The sequence below is a fragment of the Parus major genome, chromosome 12 (assembly GCF_001522545.3).
Source record: "Parus major isolate Abel chromosome 12, Parus_major1.1, whole genome shotgun sequence".
Lineage (NCBI taxonomy): Eukaryota > Metazoa > Chordata > Aves > Passeriformes > Paridae > Parus > Parus major.
Window position 1 is genome coordinate 4,005,287 of NC_031781.1, and position 19,258 is coordinate 4,024,544.

Genomic DNA, 19,258 nt, shown 5'->3' on the forward strand with positions numbered 1-19,258 from the left:
CATGAGTTAGCATGAGCATGGGCTCCCCAAGGCCTAAAATTCCCTAAAGTAAAAAAGATCACAAAGTGACAGCTTCATAAGACAGGACAAACCCCATAAAAATATAAAAGTAATTTTTTTTTTCCTTAAAGAGAGAGTCAGTGTGAGAACCTGAGAAAGGCAGATGAAGAAGACACTAAGAATCTTGACAGAGAATAGGTTCAAACCAGGGCCTATCTCTCTATATAAGTAATGTGGCTTCAGATGGATTTTCCATGTACACATGCCAGAGTGCTCTAATTTGCACTACTGCAATTGGTGTCAAAGGGCTAAAATAGAGGGACAAGATGCACAGCAGTGCCAGCCTTGCTCATCTCCTGTCATATTCCAGCATCAAGTGAAAAGGACAGAAAACCTGATTTGCTTGGCCTGTAGAACTGTTGCTGTGCTTGTTTTGGGGTTCATTTAAATTTTGAGATGCAGAATGAGAATGTGAAGAACAACACATGGTACCCCAGTGAAAAATCAATTTATGCTTTCTCAGTGTTCTCTCATTCATAGCTTTCTGAGTATTTAGGAGTACTGGGAGAAGGTGAGATGATTTTGAAGCGTGGCTGCTGCCCGTTGAAACCAGTATTTTAGCCAAAATGCTTCAGGGAAGAATGGAAGCAGGGAACTCCCAGTGCTGTGCCTTAGCCAGTATCTCTCTCTGTGCCTGTTCAGTGGCTCCATGGCCAAGTTTAATTAGCGGGGAAGCTGCATTTGAACCATTCTGCCCCGGGCGACTGATGTCACCACTGTCATTGGGAATTACCCAGCAGAACTTCTGACATGGCCAGGAGGGGGTGGGGGAAGTCAGGGCCTGGCTGCTCACAAAATCCAGGGCAGATGGCATCCCAACTGCATGGAAAGATGAGGGTTCAGGCCTGCCAAGAGCACCTGTAACTGCATTTTACCACCAGCCAGGCACAAGAGCTGGGATTCCTGCCTCACCACCCCCACTGAACATCACCTGTATCTTTTGTAGCTTCTTAGGGATTCTGTCTTTGATCTCCTGGCACTGAATACCACACTCCTGCATAGTATCACCCACAGATACAAATTCAAGTATTTTTTTCCTAGAAAGACAATAAATATTTATTTACCAGATCTTTCTCCTGTCCATTAGGAAGATCTCACCCTCTCTGCCTTATGTTTGGTTCAAACTAACATGGCTAAACTGGAGCTCTTAATCCTTCGCCCCCCAGTCTTAACACTCTTGTCATCAAGTCATCATTCTGCCATTTATTCAGAACTGGTGTTTGGTTTCAATCTGGACCACTCATGTTGAAGTAGGGGATTCTGATTTATTAGAAATTCTAAAATATTTTTTTTGTTTTAAAGGTACAGTTTAGTTCTGGCACAGTTACTGAAACAAAAAGACAGATAGAAAATCTGAGTGTATGATGTAGGTCAGACTAGAGAGTTGCAGTGGTCTTTCCTGGCCTTAAAAATCTTTTAAGATACCATTTTTCCCAGCCATACATGACTTTTGCTTGCTTAGGCAGCCTCTTTGTCTCAGATTTTGATTCAGAAAATTTGCCCTCTTCTGCTTTTTCAGAATGCTGCCTTTCAGATAATTTTTGAGCCCATTGTTTTGTCCATGGCACCTCCTTCACAAGCTGCTCCTTTTCTCTTACACCAAACAAATTCTTTCTCCTCTTTCCGTTTTTTTCCAAAGGAATGAGTTAAAAAAACATATACTCCTAATGATAAATAATGATAAAACTACCTCAGAGGGATTGCAAGGAATGCTTGTATTTTGAGCAATAAATGTGTATTAAAAATCAGTATAACTCATGAATAAAAAATATAGTCCAAATCTTGGGCTGTTCTTAGATAACTTCTCATTTTCTGCTTTGCAAATTTGCTTGACAAAGGCTGCAGGAATTGTTTCAATAACAAAATGCTAAACTTGGAAAGCTTTCTGAAATAGGGAGGTTTGTGCCACCCCACCCTTCTGTGAAGGCTCTGAAATGACGGTAGGTTGGCAGAAGGCCAGGTTAATTAAACTGTTAATTAGGAAAGTGTGAGAGAAATGCACTCTGCCAGGAAATGTAGAAGCCCATTTGTTACTTGCTGTAGCATGACCAGAGGAATAATATTTTAGCAAGCATGCATGCTGAACAGGAAAAGGAGTACCTTTCTCAGCCACTGACAGGTTGGGATCACTGCAAGGTTTGCATGGTCCAATCATTTGCTGGATCAAGGCGCGCTGGAAATTTGGAGGCTAAGAGAGAAGAAAGTTAGCAAAGAGGAGTTAAAAAAAAAAGTTACAGACCAGCTGGGGCAACACAGGGACTTTCTGTTCCTTTTTTTTAAGCATAGAAGTTTTTCAACTAAAGGTTCCCCGAGAACCTTAGGCTGTGTCTACATTGGCAGGTACTGCAGTGCAATGTGAGTGGATCTCTAGGGTGTAACAGTCCCGAGGGCTCACAATTCCTGCTCTCTGGAGGAGTTATTTCAGACTAGCTCTAGCCTGGCCTTGTGCCCATTAGCAGCTGGAAAACATCATTTGCCCTCTGAAGCTTATCTTTGGTTTTGTTTGGTGACTTTGTTGACTGTGAATGCTTTGAGACAACTCTTCAATGCAAACTGAAGTGTGATAAGTGGGCAGGATCAGGAGATTCCCTTCAGAAGAGCCAGCCAGGGCAAGATTTAAATGCTTACATGTAGGCACACTTTTCAGTTTGTCCAGAGAAATTAGGGCACAGATTTCTTGAAGACCCTGTATCAGTATATTATTTCAGCCTCTCATAGTTTTTGATACCTCTGGAAATTACCATAAAGTTATTTAGAATCAGCTTGTAGGCTAGACTGAAGGATGGATGGCCATGGTTCTAAACAAATAAAGGAAATGGTGTGACTACTTGCAATGGACCAGGGCTCACAGGATAAAGTTGGCAAGTGAGTCCATTTTCACTGGACGTATCTGCTCTTTTAATGGTCACTACAGTTTCTGTCACTCAGCTGCCACAGTGGGTGGCATCAGTGCCTCCAAGGGTGGGTTAATAGGAAAAGCTCTGCTTCACCTCTGAAAAGGATCCTAAATTGCTGAGCTTTCCAAAGATAAAAAAGAAAACTTTAAGGTGATCAAAGCCAGCAAAAATACAGCCACAGTTTCAGGTGGCTGAACTGACACAGAAGAAATTAGAGCTGCTACCTGTCCATTTTCCATGATAGCTGCGGGATACATGGCGCTGCTCGGTCGGTCCCGGTGCGCTGGCAGCAACATCATCATCTCCCGAGAGTGGCGGTACTTATCTGGTAGAGAGGGAGAGCCTGTAAACAAGTGAGAAAAATCACGTACACGGGACAAACAACAGCCATGTCTCTGCATGCCCAGGGATCTCAGTCCTCCTGTGCTCTTGGCTCGGACACATGAGCTCACAGGACTCAGGGAAACATGGTGCCGAGCCCACTAAGCAGCTGACTGTTGGTGGGTGCATAGCACGAGGATGGAGTAAGAACTGGCTTGTTGTATACAATTAAGGACATACCATGTAGGGTGTGTAAGATATGTGTGTCCCTAGTTGTATGTTGCAAAGTGCTTCCTTTCAAACATAAAATAATGTGGGCATCTGTGTGGAATCAGCTGTGGCTGTGCCTAATGCTCTCTTGCCCCATAAAATATTGTAGAGTTAAAGAAATGCCATAAAATTGTGCATTTTAGGACTGAATGTGGGAGAAAGGGATAAAAGCTTGAGATATACAATTCAGTTAAAACAGAAATCTATGAGAAAATACTTCATTCCTTGGTTCTGGGTAGAGACAAATGTTGCAATTTCATTGGTACTATCTTGGTCAGCTTCCTCTTGTTAAAGCAAACCAACTCCAATAACAAATAGCATATTCTATAAATTTGAGAGGCACTTTGCTTACAATGCTGCTGTAATGATGATTACTACTGTCTTGCTCTACTGAGCCCTGTGATGACACCATACATTTACCAATGCTTAGAGTTTTATAGTAAGAATAATAAGCTTGATTTATCTATTAGTTATCTGTATAGCTGTCATTTAAAATATCGGGGTATTTCATGTAACAGCTTCCTGGCAGGTAGAATTACTTGGGACTCATGTCCTTCAAGATGAGTGCCACGTAACAATACGCCTTCTGATGTGCAACAGCTGACAGTGGATGTGCCAGAAGAATGACTCTCCTTAGTGACTTCCTAAAGTCTGACACTACTGATACACGCAACCCTTGGGATGCACAATATTTGGCAGGAATTGATGTTGTGAAGCTGCTGAAGTGAGCTGTAATTTGCACTGATTGTTTGATTGCGTCACAAACACGCACTGAACAGATGGCAGCACACAGCGCATTACAGAGCCATGCCGGCTTTTGGGGAATACATGCCCCCTCTGGCAAACTTCCACAACCACACACGTTACCTGGACAGCACTCCAACATATGAGCAAAGGCATTGGTGCTGGTTGATGCAGCTTTTACTCCAGCAAAAGCAAACATGCAGTTTTGGGGACTAAAATTCAGCACACAGTGGAAGGAACAATGTGTCCAGCAGAATGCAGGATAAAGTCCTACAATTGCAACAATTCCATTGGGGGGGGCAGATGCCAGATTAATCTACACCCCCACTCTGACATGAACAGTGGCAGAGTATCTGCATTCTAGTCCCGAACTCATTTTCTCCCCAGACATAGAACAGAAACATAATTAGACGACATTCTTTGCTTTTATGTACAACACCAGCTTGGAGAACACAGTGTTAACGCTTTGTGCTGAGTCTTTTCCTCACAGGTCACAGATAGTCCTGTTCTGCAGGACAAATGTTAAGATGCTGAACTTTTAGGTGTGCCCAGAACTACAGCACAGCACAACCTACACTGCAAACTTTTCCCTTTTTACTTATCTTGTCATCCTTGCTCTTTTATATCAAAGGTGCAAACCACCTCTCTATGTGCTGTCAGTTTATATGGGATTACAGCTTCAACAGACTGCAGGACCTGAAAAATCCCACATGTGCTGGGAGAGTGTAGTTTAAAAAACTGGTACCCTAAATTTATCATTAACTATAGCTATAAAATGGTAACATATTATGCCAAGTGTCCAGTCCGCAAACAAAATTTAAGTCTTGCTGCTTTGGACAGATAGAGAGCACAATAACTGCAGCACCTTTCCGGGACTGGCAAAACTTAAAAAGCAAAGTCAAAAAAAATGCTTTTAAAAGCTTTAGCATGTAGCTTGGTGCACTTGATATGTGCAGCACTGTAGATACTCACTAATGAAAAAGGAAAACGTGTGCTAAAGCCAAAGATAGTTTTGCTTTTCTAATTATAAATATGTTAATTCACTTGTGACAAGTTAATTTTAAGGAATAAACTGAACATTAATGTAAACTCCAAACTCATTGAATCTCTTCTCCTGGTTCATCATTTTTGTTATGGTTATGAAAAGTTTGCTCCTGCACCAAATTGTAATTTTTTGATTTAAAAAGGAAGTTTTAATGTAAGTACATGTATTCTTGCAAAGTGCTGGTTAAGACACCAGGCCTCATTTTCTACACCTTAGTGAGGGGCAGTGTTGAGGAAGCAGTAGGGATGCCTTTAGAGGCCATTCAAGTGTCATGTGGGAATTGCTTTTTGAGTGCATTGAGGAGTCCTAACTGTATTTTAAATTACTGACAAACCCTAACTCACTCCTAGCTCTTTCCGGGCCTTTTTGAGTTACAGTTTCTCGCTTTCTGAACCTGGCTTGTGTAATCTTTTAACGGCAGTAAAGTTCAGTAGTGCCTCATGAGCCACCTCAAATGAAGCCAAACTGAGCTGAATATCTTACTGACCTTTTACACAACCGTGGTGCTTCCCAGGCAGGGAAGAAGCTACTCAAGGGTCAAGCCAGGTGAAAACTGAGAGATGCATACTTGTAATAATGAGTCTAATGTCTATTAGCACAGAATTAGCAAATTCTTGCAGTATTCTGATTTCAGTTCTATTTAAGACATCTGCTGTAACTTATGTATAACTAGTGTAAATTTTGATGCCTTAATCTGCAGTTAAGTGATAAAATCAAAGAATTGATCAACTTTCCTGACAACTATCCTTTAAAAATTCTTTTTAGATTAATCGCTTAGTTATTTTCTTTGGACAAGCCAAATAATCATGTGTGTTGCTATTTTGAAGATCCATAAAAGGGTATTTTTTTTGAGAACAATTTAAATTCCTGCTGGATTCTTAATACAAAAGGCCACGGCTTCCTTTGGTCACTGATGGAACTAATTTGTTATAAAGATACTCTTCTCTTCAGGAAAGGGACTCTGCAGTAAAATAGAGAAGGTGCTCTAAGTACCTGCATTATCATTTGGATAAATGAGAGAAGCATTTAAAAATCAGGCTAAACCCTAGAAATCCTACCCAACCATGCTCGGGTTAAAGCCACAGGTGACAAAGATGTTAAGTTGATAAATTTAGGTGGCCTTTATGAAATGAATTGTTGGCCTTTGTCCACTTCCCATCTGACAAGTGTTCAGCTGCAGCATTGTGACTCTTGTAGCTTTGTTGGCAGTCTCAGCAGAAAGGCCAGGGGTTGGATGGGTCATGGAGACTGAACTATCCTCTCACCTCTAGAGGTGGTCCCTCCAGGACAGAGATGAGGCACATGGGTGGGGGCAGCGTGGGGGAACTTGCACAGCTGCCTCCCATGCTGTATCTGCTCTGTGGGTAAATAGAGGGCTTCAGCCTCCAGTGGTGTCAATCCAGCACCTTTCACCAGCGCTAAATTAAAAAGAATATAAATAAATACAAAAAAAAAAAAAAAAAAAAAAAAAAAAAAAAGAAAGGAAAAAAAGGGATAAAGGTGCATTGGCAGAGCTGCACATGTCATGTCTGAAGAACTTTGCTCCAGCCAGTGATACTGGTCTCATTTTCACAAGCATCAAATTCACCCAGTTAAAAAACAAAAGAAAAGGAAAAATTACCAAGGAGAAGAACACAGCTGCATTACCACCGTGGAATTTAAGTGTAAGGGCTTTTTCTCATTAGGAACAGCTCCATTTCCAACAGCAGTGTTGTAATAACCAGAACAGTGACTGGCACACTGGGAAACACAGATTGCATCTGGGACCTTACTAGAAGTGAAATCCCATGAGTGGGTAATGTCTGAATGCTGTGCTCACCTAATTTAAAAGTGAACAGAACAGCAGAGAAGAAATGTTGTATCACACGCTATATAAACATTTTTCAATCTCATTACTTCTCTTACTGTTTCCTATTTGAAATCTGTCTGGGTCCCATCCCTGGGAGGTGCTGTTGGCTCACCCAGCAGCTCAGACCCTTTGGAGCATTCATCACGTTGGTTTCTAAGCAACAGTGAATAATACCGTAAAGAGGGAAGCTGGTGATGCTGTGCAGTCATCAGGCTCAGAAAGACTGTCACAGCCTGTCACAGCCTGTCACTGGACTTCTAAAGTGGAAAACAGAGTGAAACAGTACAGAACCAAATCCTTCAGGTCCCCCCAAAGTTTCACATGCCAGCTGAGGCACATCCACTTAGGGACGTCTTCCTGACATGATAGCCCTCTCCTTAGTTCCATCTTCCTTTTCCTGTTATTCCAGTTTCACCTGGTCACTGTTTGTCATGATTTTCCTTCCAGTCCTTGATAATTAGTGCAGCTATTTGCCTTTATTTGAAGATGTTCACTTCTCACCTTCCTATTCCATCTGATCCCTCAATTAAATCACCTTGCTGCATATCTGGGCCATAACAACAGACAGTCAATTAGGATTTTACTGGCAGGGGGAGCAAAAAAGCCCCAAAACTGCTTGAGAGAAAGGGCTCTTCCCCGTATTCCCTCTCCATCAGGACACACAGAATTCCTCTCTATGGAAAAAGGGGTAAGATTTAAATATCAGCCTCTATCTCTGACTATATCCTGGACACTTTCTTCAGCTGCCTGTGAAAAGAGGTGTAGAACCTGCAACTGAGAATCCAAAATGAGAGGAAAAAACCCAAAGCCTTGAAAAGAAGTTATGAAAGTCAGGAGATCGCATGGAGTGGTTTTGCATCAGCTGGGGAAGAAAATAATTAGCAATATCAAGACCAGCTACTGTAACACAAAGGCAATATAAGTACCCCCAGAGTTTGCTTTTATATTTTTTCCTTTCTTCAAGAATTTCCCAGCAGGGAAGCCCTTCTTTATCTCCATTATTTAAAATTCATATCTTTCAACATTCATCCTATACATCTACTTTTGTATACATATGTTTCTGCTAAGCTGCCTCAAGTCCTTTTTGTCCTAATTTCTTTAAGCTTGTGAAAGTATTTCTTTGCCTTTGTCTTCATGATCTCTCTTTTAAGTACTATAACGAGGACTATTCTTGTTTTCCTCTAGACTGCCTGCCACAATTTTGTGGTGGAACAATGGAAATCATTACGAAATTCAACTGCCTGAAACCAGCATGTATTAGAGATACATTTGAAATACGGATGAAAAAATGCTTAAATGGAGAATGAAACTATTTGCAAAGAAAAAGTATTGAAAAGGTATTTATGTGTCCAAAATAGAAACAGTGTTACATGTCAGTGTAGGAGGTGTTTCACCTGTAAGTCAGCAAGGTTGCCAGGTTTAGGGAACACCTGCAGGTGCCCCCATCAGGGCCTGTCCATGCTTACCTCGAGCACTGGAAGGGGCAGAGTTAATCATCTGGGATGGTGCCGAGTGAGTGGAGCTCAGGCTGGAGGTGGAAGGACTAGCCTGGTATGAGGATAAAACAGAGACATTGGTGACTGAGCCTTGATACCTGGCTTAGGGTAAACAAGCTGCAGGAGGCAGAGAAACCATCAAGAGAGAACTGAGCGCATCAGTGCCTTAGGGATTTACCTGTCTCAGATGAGCCAGGGCAGCCTCTGCCCAGCTTCAGTGCAGGCCACTGTTAACCTGCATTCAGGACTGTGGGGTTTGTTCCACCTCCCCAAAACAAGAGCAACACTAACTGCACATGTTCAATGGGGCAGGTAAACAAAATAGGACAAAAATCTCACTTTCTGAAAGCAGCAGGGTGGCCTTGGACTGCAGTACCACAGTCACTGTACAAACACAGGAGATTTCTTCCAGAAGTTAATCTAGTGAGTTCCTGTCACCTTTCTTGAAAAATGTTAGATTCTACCTATTCAGTTATTTGAAAAAAAAAAAAAATCACAGACAGATCCAATCATGTACACAGGTGAAGTGTACTGCTCCTAAGAGAGCAGTGTCCCTCTGGAACACGTTCTGTGCTGGTGCCAGCCACCGCTCGTGGCTGTGCGGGAGCTGTACCTGCATGTGGTACATATCCTCAGCAGTCTCCCCCACAGAACTGTCTGTCAGGATAACCAGGTTTCCTGTTTCACTGGAGGTGTGCGATGACAGAGACGATGAGGAGTGTCGGACTGAACCAAGCATGTTCAGTGGGCTGGGAAAAAAACAGACAGAGCAAGGGCATAACTGTTTTTTGAACCTGTTTGTGAAGCCTGATTTTTTTCCAAACTAGTAAGTACTTGCAGTTACCTCCTGCTTTAGGTCACCTCTAGATGTCAAATAATTTTGAAGAATCAGGCCAAATAAGCTCAAACAAATCCACCAGTGTGGGTAGATATGAAAGAAGCAACCAGAAGATTACAGGTAAAACAGAATAGTACATAAGATACTGAATTTCAGAACCCTAACCCAGGGTAATGTCACATAATGACCTTGGGTGCATATTTGTTTTGTTTGTAACAGAACATACTGAAACCTCTCTCATTTTTAATGCTAAGATGAGTGGGAGCAGCTTAAACAAAACATTCCAAAGAAATCCAAGCACAAGACACACAGGTCAAAATCCAGTTTTCCTTATTGGATGCATTGGGCCTCAGCGTTACAGTTGAAGGCAATTTTGTAGTTGGCAGTAAATTAATACAGCCCAGCTGGTGTGCAGGCTGCACCCTGATCTCCCTCAGGGAATGAACTTCTCTTTGTAACTCTGAACCACACACAAGTACACTGTACACTACAGCATTTCCCAAGTTTGTCCTGAAAACTAAAAAAGCCTTTACAAAATGAGGAATTCTGAGGGGAAAAAGAAAAAAAGTTATCACCCAGACACTGTTTGTCAACTGCTAAGCCATGGGAGCAGTATAAGCCACTCAGTTTTAACAGCGTAAAGAATGTCATCATCCTGGATTCATGGACCAACTTTCTACAGCTTTTTATGCCAGCCTTTAAAACCAGCTAAAATATAGTGACCCAATAAGAAAAATAAACACAGAAGAGCAATTAGCATTTTCAAATAAGCAATGGTGGCTGGATACAAAAACCACTATTTTGTCCTTATAATCCCAATTTTTATCCTCTGTCATTATCTCAGATTTAATATATGGGCATGCATTCAGTTTGAAAAAGCACCACAGGGTCATTTTTTGATGTACTGGTCGAAACACTGTGGCAGCCTTTATTGCATTTGGCTTCTGATTTGGTCAGAATTATAGAAATAATGATGGTAACAATTTTAATCCTTCCAAATGGGGACATATTGAGTTGGGCTCTAAAACAAGCCATACAATTTTCCTTTTATGGTAGATTAGAACCCAGTTATTTGCTGATGGTGCAAGAGAAGTAGGAGAGGTTGGGACCTCCAAAGTCAGATTGAGCCTGGAAAACTGAGTGGCAGTTTTGTGTTTCTGCCTGTACAGTAAGTAAAGTGATGGAGTCACACCTGGAGGTGTTCAGCATTTGGTGCAAGTTGGATTTCTCAACTTTCTTATTCCAATTCTCCAATAATTAGAATTGAATGAAGCCAAAAGACACTTCTGCCTAAACTCACACTGCTCCTCCTGCAGTACTGCTAAGCACTCCTTAGATCCTGGAACCTTGGTGGAAGTGTGTGCAGAGCCCCTGGATGTTTGGGAGGAAGAGGGGGTTACCTGTGTCGATGCACCAGCTTCATGCTCTCTGGGCTCATGGGGCCGTGGGACACCAGCACGTTGCTGCGGGGGGTGCTGGAGCCGGAACAGGCCGGGCTCAGCTTATCCAAACCAGGTAACTCCTGCAGAGCAAACACACTTCAGCTAAGTCAGCCATGGAAAGCTGCAAGTTTTCTTCATTCATGCTACTTCCAATTACAGCACTTCTTTTGAAATGAACATTCAACACCTCTGGTTAATCTTCCTCTGTCTTACATAATTTTCTGTTATGTGAGATAGCAACTGAAAATGAAGCTTTACAATTGCTCTGTGATACAACAAAGAACATACAAATATAACAATTCTTGTTGAAAGGCCGAGTTAATGTATTTTCTACAAGTGTCTTCCTCCACAAAAATCAAGAATTCCTTTGGTAATTTGGCAGTCCAGTAGGTTCAATCAATGCTGTATCAGCCCAGTTATTTTGTGAACCTTAATGCAACTGACAGATGTTTAATCATTTAATTCAAAAATGGAAAAGTGGCAATTGGCTTACGTGGTACAGGCTGGATCGCATCATCTGGAACTGATCTATCAGTTTCTTATGCAGGGGACGCATTTCAGGGTGTACAAATTTCTCATGGACTGCCAGACCCACTCCTAGGACATGTACCTGTGAAAAAGAAAATGCAACATCAAAAACCCAGATAAGTTGTGTCTCAGAGAGAGACTAGAAGCCTGTCCTGCAGTTCTGGCAATGTGCAAGGAATATGCCACTGTCCATTACAAAACTGCTGATAATTAAGCAAATCTTGGAGTCCTGGCAAGTTCATAGTACTCCAATATTTAAGTGTGAGACAAGTACATTTGTGTCATGTTGCATTGCTTTTCTTAGGAGGTAACTGCAAAAAAATACCAGCTAGATTGTCTCTGCAGAGTGAACAGCATTATGCCCTCACGCAGATAATGCCCCGCGACAAAGCTCCTCCTCCCAGTGCCAGGGATGGGGTCTGAGCTGCCAGCAGAGACTTCTAAAAGGAGTTTCTGATAATTGAGATGAACAGCAGCAGTGTGGCACATGCAGTCACTCCTCCTGCTCCTCATTAGTTACTTCTAAAGGTTACTTTTCCAAAGGTTAAACATATAATATTAATGATTAAATGAGATTATATAAGGTCTCAAATGAAAGAAAATAGCAATGATAGGAGGCTTAAGATGTATGTAATTCCCTACATGATCCAAAGTCTGTACAAACAATAACTAATTAATCTTCAAACATCTCCTGAGGATTGAAGGGAGATAAGCATTATGTTACAGATAGGGAATCTGAAATGCAATTCAGTGACTTGTTGAAGAAGAAGGCCTAGTAGCTCTATTCAGATATGGGCACATTGTTTAATGGGGTGTATCTTGCCAAACTTTCAGTTAAGAGGGATATGATTATCTGATTTCATTCCCATCAAAGCATCCCGCAGCTTTATCTACCAAGATGTCTCAAGGAGACACTATGGAAAAATAAAACTGCAGATAATATAAATAGGCATTAAGTTTTCATATGTGGCTCTGCCACTTTAATCTCAAGCCTGACCTGTCCTGCCTCTGATTATCTTTGAAACTTGCTAGGAAGACATAGTTCAGAATGTCAGGCTTGAAATGCCTGAAGACATGGTTTAAATGGCAGGCTTCAAATGTAGCAAGATGTCTGTTGGATGATAAATGTAGAAAACAAAATTAATGTACTTTCAGCCGAGCTTCACCTCACATCCCATAAGGTGTGTGACTTGTCATAATCTCCTTGCCCACCTCCCTCTTGTTTTTTGTTTGAATGTACTTAGATCTCCTGTACCAAAAATCTTTGCTTCCGAATTAATCAGCTGGATCTGGTGTTTAGACTGACTGCTGATGAATCCAGACAATGTAGCAGTGTTCTTCTGCACCTGAAAAACAGTACCTGTTCCTGCATGAGTTCCTTCAGCTGGGTGATCTTCTCTGCGTCTCCAGGGTGCTTTGTGATATAATCCTTATCAAAAAAGGCCTGTAGGAAAAGGGAAAAAGAAGTGCCTTTTGCTTATGGGAAAGTCTTGGAGTTAAAGGATAAAAGGAAAAGGTCCAAAAATCTTAGGAAAACAAAATATATTAAGATAACAGCAGAGCTTAATTTTATTGTATTTTAGCACTCTGGGATGCAGAGAAAATGGTCTTGGCAGCCAAAACGATTCTGTTGAATCATGACTCTGACCAAGTTTCCCCCTGTGACAGTGATGAGCAATACCACTAAGCCTTGTAGCTTTCCAGTTATTTGAATTTTATAGTTTCCTTCACATAACTGCCTAAAGCTAAAGGAATTTTGTGAGTAAATTGGCAACTAATATAAAGCCTAAAGAGCATTCTCTCCATGGCTCCATTGCAAAGACGCATCCCACAGCCCTGAACCACTGCTGCAATTTTTCAATATTGTACCCTAAATCTACCTTTTGCAATGCTCAGTTTAAGTAACAGCTTGCCAGAGATTATGCTGGATAACATATTGTATTTAACGTCATTTTAGTTCTACAGTGAGTCTGAAATTAGCCCATCAGCAAAGATAATATTTCAATAGCATGAATCAGGTTTTTCCTGATTCCAGACCTAATCAGTTATCACCAGTCCCAGAGCCTCTACTGCAAAATGAATTTATAATATAAGCAGTATTAAAAAAGCTGCTTCACTGTTTTACCTGCCAAGTGAAGATTTCCAGGTAAACCAAGTGTCATCTTTGAAAAACCTTGCTGTTACCTATACCAATTTCCTTGTGAGATCCCAGCTCCACCCCTGGAGACTCCTTGCACTCAGCTGTGCAAGCACTGATGCAGAATAACCAAGTAGGGGGTGTAACCCCATCTTTAGATAATGCACATGAGAATTTCCTATCTTAATAAGCCGTACTGTCATTGATACAGAAATGCAAATAAAACTGAGGAAGGGTGATACTCAGTGGGAAGCAGAGCCCGGCTCACCTCCTGGTACCGCGCAATTCCCCCGTTAACGGCGGCATCAATCACTCCGTTCAGACACATGCTGAGAAGATTAATGTTGCCATGCATTTGTTTATGCTGGTACTGGCTTATCAGTGTCCTCAGCTCCTGGTTTTTGTTCTCAACCACTTGAATGGCATTTTCCAAAGGACTTACTTCAACCTCAAAGGCAATAAAACATACTTTAATTCCGTGGACACTTCACTGAGATTTATTATCTTCCTTGGAATAAAATGATACTCCAGGATTGTTCAGTGAGCTCCCTTCACTTTTACTGCTTTGTAGAAAATTAGCTGCATTAACAAACTCCACTGCTGGCAGTACTGGATTTCAGGTCACTCAGTTGCAATAATAGATGTCTTTCTATATGCTGAAGACATGGCAGCAATGCAATTATTCCATCCTTTTGGCACTGTCTCCATTATCCTATTAGCTCATACTATTCCTCTAGTTACATTCAGCAATTGTTTAGATGAAGTGGTAGAAAAAGGATATATTTAATTCTTGGTAAACACCATTTTAAACTGCAAGATTTCAGCCCAACAAGTTTTAAGCTGCCTATCCCATGTCCTCAGTTACTCATCATTTCAACCCCCAATTAAAGGAATGATGAATGTTACCAGTTCTCTCCTCTCCACTTCAAACCAACGAGAGATCCCAGGCAAACTGTGAGTCAGGGTCAGAGTGGTGCGTTCAATCCACAAGCTCTGCAAGGAGTAATTGAGGCTGTGAGGAACAGTGAATCACAGCCACATCCTCTGTGCTCTTACTACAAGTGTGAAGGGGACAAGGCTCAGAAAAGAACTCATTAACTTCCTGTGCATTAATTCTCCAGAAGGTCACTTCAACAACAAACCAGGAATTCAGTACGCTTGAAGCAACACATTCAACATTTCTATTCATGTTTAAAACTTAACCAATCACCAGTTGTGTCATGAGACCCAAAAAGACATTGTAGACCTATGTGTCAGTAATTTAAAAAAAAAAAAAAAAAAAAAGTCCAGCCAAACAGTATCTCCTGGCACTAAAATAACTCACTCTTAGACTGGACAATGCTTTAATCAGGTCAGAACTTGACAGTATACAATCAGACCATGGACTTAACCTGTTACTTGAGTTACTGTGGTATCTTTGGCTATCAAATCATGGTTACCTGAAAGGCTCTATCAGCATAAAATAACAAGACAGTATTCACCTTGAAGAGATGAACACTCAAACACTGCTTATTTGCTACTTCTACCTTAAATTCATTCTCCTTGTCCTTGGGGCCCTTGTGGAAGGGTCTGTCATAGCGGAACTTGCGGATGTTGTTGACGCGGTAAAAGCTCTTGATGCGATCAGGGATGCGATCCATTTGCAGCACGTCTATATTGTCTGGGATAGGAGTCACTGCATAGATCTGTAAATCTGGTAATTGTGTAGTCAAAGAAAGCTTTATCTATGTGTTAGGAAAGACAAATAGGAAACAGCAACCCACACAGAAGGCTCCATTTGCTGACAGTGTCCTTGCAGTTCAAATCCTCCACGGTATCCATGCTGTTCTCTCAGAAGCCAGATAGTGCAGGTTCCATGACTAAACAAACTCTCCCATGTCCCTGCAACCCCCTTAAATGTGATGTGGTTCACTCCTTAAATATGCTGAGCATTGTACTGGGTGTACCAAATCCCAGTGCAGGTGACCAATGAGAATAATGAGATTCAAAGCCTTGAGTATAAAAAGGTTCAGCAGTTTTGAAGAAAGGGGAATTGCAAAAAATTAAAATACTGATATAAAAATAAATAAGCAGAATGGAAAACTAGTATCTGTATCCAACCAAATATTGGCCAAGAGAAGGTATCAGGAACACTCCTAAGGACACAAACTGTGTGTGATGTCAGTGCTGTTGGTAAAGCATTGAAACATGGATATGAGTGAGCACAGCCCTTTCCCTTCTGCACGGAACATGAGCTTCAATACTCCCTGAATAAAAAGTCACCTTTCTCTCCAACACCATGCCCCACAACGAACCTGTTACTGCCTTCTGCAGACAGGGTCTGGTTTTGTCCATATCCAGCTCTAACTCTGTGCTCTGCCCCAGCTCCAGGGAGAGTTTGCTCTTTCACAGAAGGATACACTGGGCATCACACTGCAATATGGAGTCATCGGGGTGGTTTGGGTGCTGCATTGCGATGGCTTGAGGGAACTCGCTCAGCATCCTCTGCTGGAAGGCTTCCAGCCTCTCATAATCGTGGCCCCGACACACATATTCTTTGTTCTGCAAGAGGAACAAGCATAAATTATTGTCCTTAAAAGTAAGGTAAATTCTATTGACTTCTATCTCACTTTAAATGTTACTACAAAACCAGAGATAAATGACAGTAGCAATATGCTAATGTGAGAGTAGATGTATTTTATCCCTTCCTTTTTCTTTAGAAATAAAAGTTTTTCACATGAAGAAGTGATGAATGAGGGAACTATTCCACTGCTGTCTGAACAGTACAATGCTTCTGGATTCAGGCACTCCTAGCATTCAGTCTTGTGGTCCCTTCTTACCTGCTTTTCAGAAAAGGCACTATTTTTAATTGAACTATACTGAAACGTATCAACTAAAACTTAAGTCACCAGCTTGGCTGTTCTACACTGGGAAAGCTGCTGTCAAATACAGTTTACAACAGATAGATAAAAGTCCTGAGGATCTCATAGAACAAAGGGAGATATATGTTTATCATTTTATCAGTTCTCCTTAGAGAGAAGTTGCAACAAACTATTCACAAAAATCACTGTTTAATCACTGCTGTATTATCACAGCCATACAACCCAGCCCTGATCATGATGAGCAATACATGCTCAGGAACTCCCCTGTCTATAGTACAGCAATACAGAAAAGCTTTACCAAGAATTCTCAGTGGCCACTTAACAAATTCCCCTTTGGCCCTGAAAGCACTTTCCTCTTGATGAACAAAATTTCATTTCTGCTAATAATGGAAAGCTGCATTTAGATATGACTCTTGAGGCATTGAACCACTTGTGCAGAGTTCTTGGATGCTTTTTGAGGCATCTCTAACTCCAAACAGCACAATACAGAATTTCTAAAGTCCTCAGTGTCAGGAAGATTGTATTCCAGTGTCTTAACACTCAGAAACCACAATTTTCATTAGTGTTAATATCTCCTAGTGCAAGACCAATCAAAGCAGGCAAATTCTCTAATTTTGATAATTGAAACTCATACACATAATAACTAGAAGAACAGGGAGGGTGTTTTCACCTTCATAAAACAATTAAAAATTTATCAAACAAGAACAGCATTTTATTTCTTGCATATAGAAGCTGCAGTATATTCAAGAATGTGTTTCTAATTGGTCTGGAAAAGGGATGTGGTTAAGCAGTTTTTGATCTTGTAGCAAAATCGTAGGGAAAGTAGCAAAACCAGATCACAAAACACAGCCAAAGAGTTCAGTTATCTTTGGCTTTGCATTTCAACTTTCTGGAAAGGATCTCTGGCTGTGACATGTGTCACTTTGTGTGCATCAGTCAGAGCAGCCAATGGACTGGGAGAAGAATCACATGATGAATCTTGACAGTTCAGTTGGGAATGCTCAAACTTTGCAGCTATTGAATTTGGAGTGAGCCCATGTTTGAAGGTGAATCTCTTCATGACACTTACTGCATTCACTGTTTTAGCTTTTCATTGCAGCAATCTAGAAAACTGTAAGCCTATAAATAAAGTTATTGTGATTCTAAAAATAATGCCCTGAAAACACCTCAAAGCTAAATTTAATAAGACTTTTCAGACAGATGCTAGCACAAGATCTCAAAATATGGCTTGTCAGGCCTTACTTGAACTTCTGGTAGATGGAAAATATCGACAGTTTTAAATTAAATTTACTTATGTAGGAAGGCTAGAAATAGATGCAGAATTCATAGAAACATGAACAATGACTTTTCTAGACAAAGGGTCTTCAAAAATCAAAGATGAGGAAAGAAGTGGTTATTTTCTGTCTTAACAGACATTATGTATTGTCTATACAGCAAAAGAAAAATACATGAGAAAAGGGCTTGGAGTTATTTGAACACTTTAAATCACTCCCATATCCATTTGAAGATTTTAAACCCATGTAAATCTTTTTCTTCTCTAGAATAGCTGCTTCCAATCTCTTTACAGTGTGATCCATGCTGATGTGACTGCTAATGGGCTTAGTCTGTGCTCCACAATGTGTGTGCTGTATGCATCATTAGGGAGAGAAAGGAGGAGGATGACTTTTAATGAGATTGCTACATTAGTAATCTGCTATCAGAAGTACTGCTACCAAATATAATTGCAGAATTAACAAGGATTATAATTATGTACGCTCGTGTTTGCTGGTAATGTCTCCAGCCAAGGATCCACGTTGTTACAGCACTGCAAAGAGTCAGGGCTCAGCGCAGGAAGCTCAAGCAGTGCCAAACACCTTGGCCATACAGGCTCCCAGGTAAAAGTGAGGATCCACAAGGTAAAAAGATAAGCTCAAGTCACTGACAGTACTTCAGATGTTAGGAACGCTTGTGTGCCTTGATGACTGTGCTGTCACTCAGCTGCTGAAACATTTGTTGCTAGATATAAAAACCAGGAATTGTCAGTTTTCTCTGGAGATCTTCATGAAAGGGTAGCTCAGGGTTCACTCTGCAGCACCTGTGCTTTCTTTGGATTCCTCTGCAGGGGTGTTCTACACACTGCTTCAGGCTGCTGCATTCTAAATTCTGTGAGGAGCAGCTCAGGGAGGAAGGGCTCAGACTGGAGGGAAGGAGGCTTGGGGGGACCTTCTTACCCTCTACAACTCCCTGACAGGAAGTGGTAGCCAGGTGGGGATCAGGCTCTGCTCCCAGGGAACAAGGGACAGGAGGAGAAGAAATGCCTCAAGCTTCACCAGGGGACATTCAGGCTGAACATCATGAATAATTTCTTCATGGAAGGGGTTGTCAGGCATTGGAAGGGGCTGCCTATGGGGGTGATGAAGTCATCATCCCTAAAGGTGTTCAAGAAGCAGCTGGACGTCGCACTTGGTGCCATTGTCTTGTTGACAAGGTGGTGATTGGTCAAAGGTTGGATTGATGATCTTGGAGGCTTTTTCCAACCTAAATGATTCTGTGATTCTCTGATTCTGGCACTGTTCACCTTCAAATAACATGAAATCACCACCCTTTATCCATTGGTATTTCTTCTCCTTGACTAATTTCAATTTGCCTTTAGTCCCTCTGCCTGTGTTTCCATTAAAAGACTATAATTAAATGTTGAAATCCTCGTTAAAAAAAAACAAACAAACAACTTCATAATCAGAGGGAAGTATAAGAGGGCAGCTTTCAAAATGGCTTGGCTTTGTATGGCTTC

General features: G+C 41.2%; 1 protein-coding gene across 1 annotated transcript in view; it reads right to left on the minus strand.

The window, feature by feature from the left end:
* The window catches only part of DOCK3 (dedicator of cytokinesis 3), a 181,659-nt gene that overhangs the window by 6,926 nt on the left and 155,475 nt on the right, over positions 1-19,258 (minus strand). Inside the window, exons 40-50 of the mRNA XM_033517541.1 lie at positions 16,027-16,168; positions 15,154-15,320; positions 14,534-14,620; positions 13,896-14,075; positions 12,851-12,934; positions 11,456-11,572; positions 10,921-11,042; positions 9,296-9,431; positions 8,653-8,734; positions 3,182-3,300; positions 2,161-2,248 (exon numbers count right to left, since the gene is read on the minus strand). Coding sequence (XP_033373432.1) covers positions 2,161-2,248; positions 3,182-3,300; positions 8,653-8,734; positions 9,296-9,431; positions 10,921-11,042; positions 11,456-11,572; positions 12,851-12,934; positions 13,896-14,075; positions 14,534-14,620; positions 15,154-15,320; positions 16,027-16,168 — 1,324 coding nt within the window. The remainder of the gene's footprint in view (positions 1-2,160; positions 2,249-3,181; positions 3,301-8,652; positions 8,735-9,295; positions 9,432-10,920; positions 11,043-11,455; positions 11,573-12,850; positions 12,935-13,895; positions 14,076-14,533; positions 14,621-15,153; positions 15,321-16,026; positions 16,169-19,258) is intronic.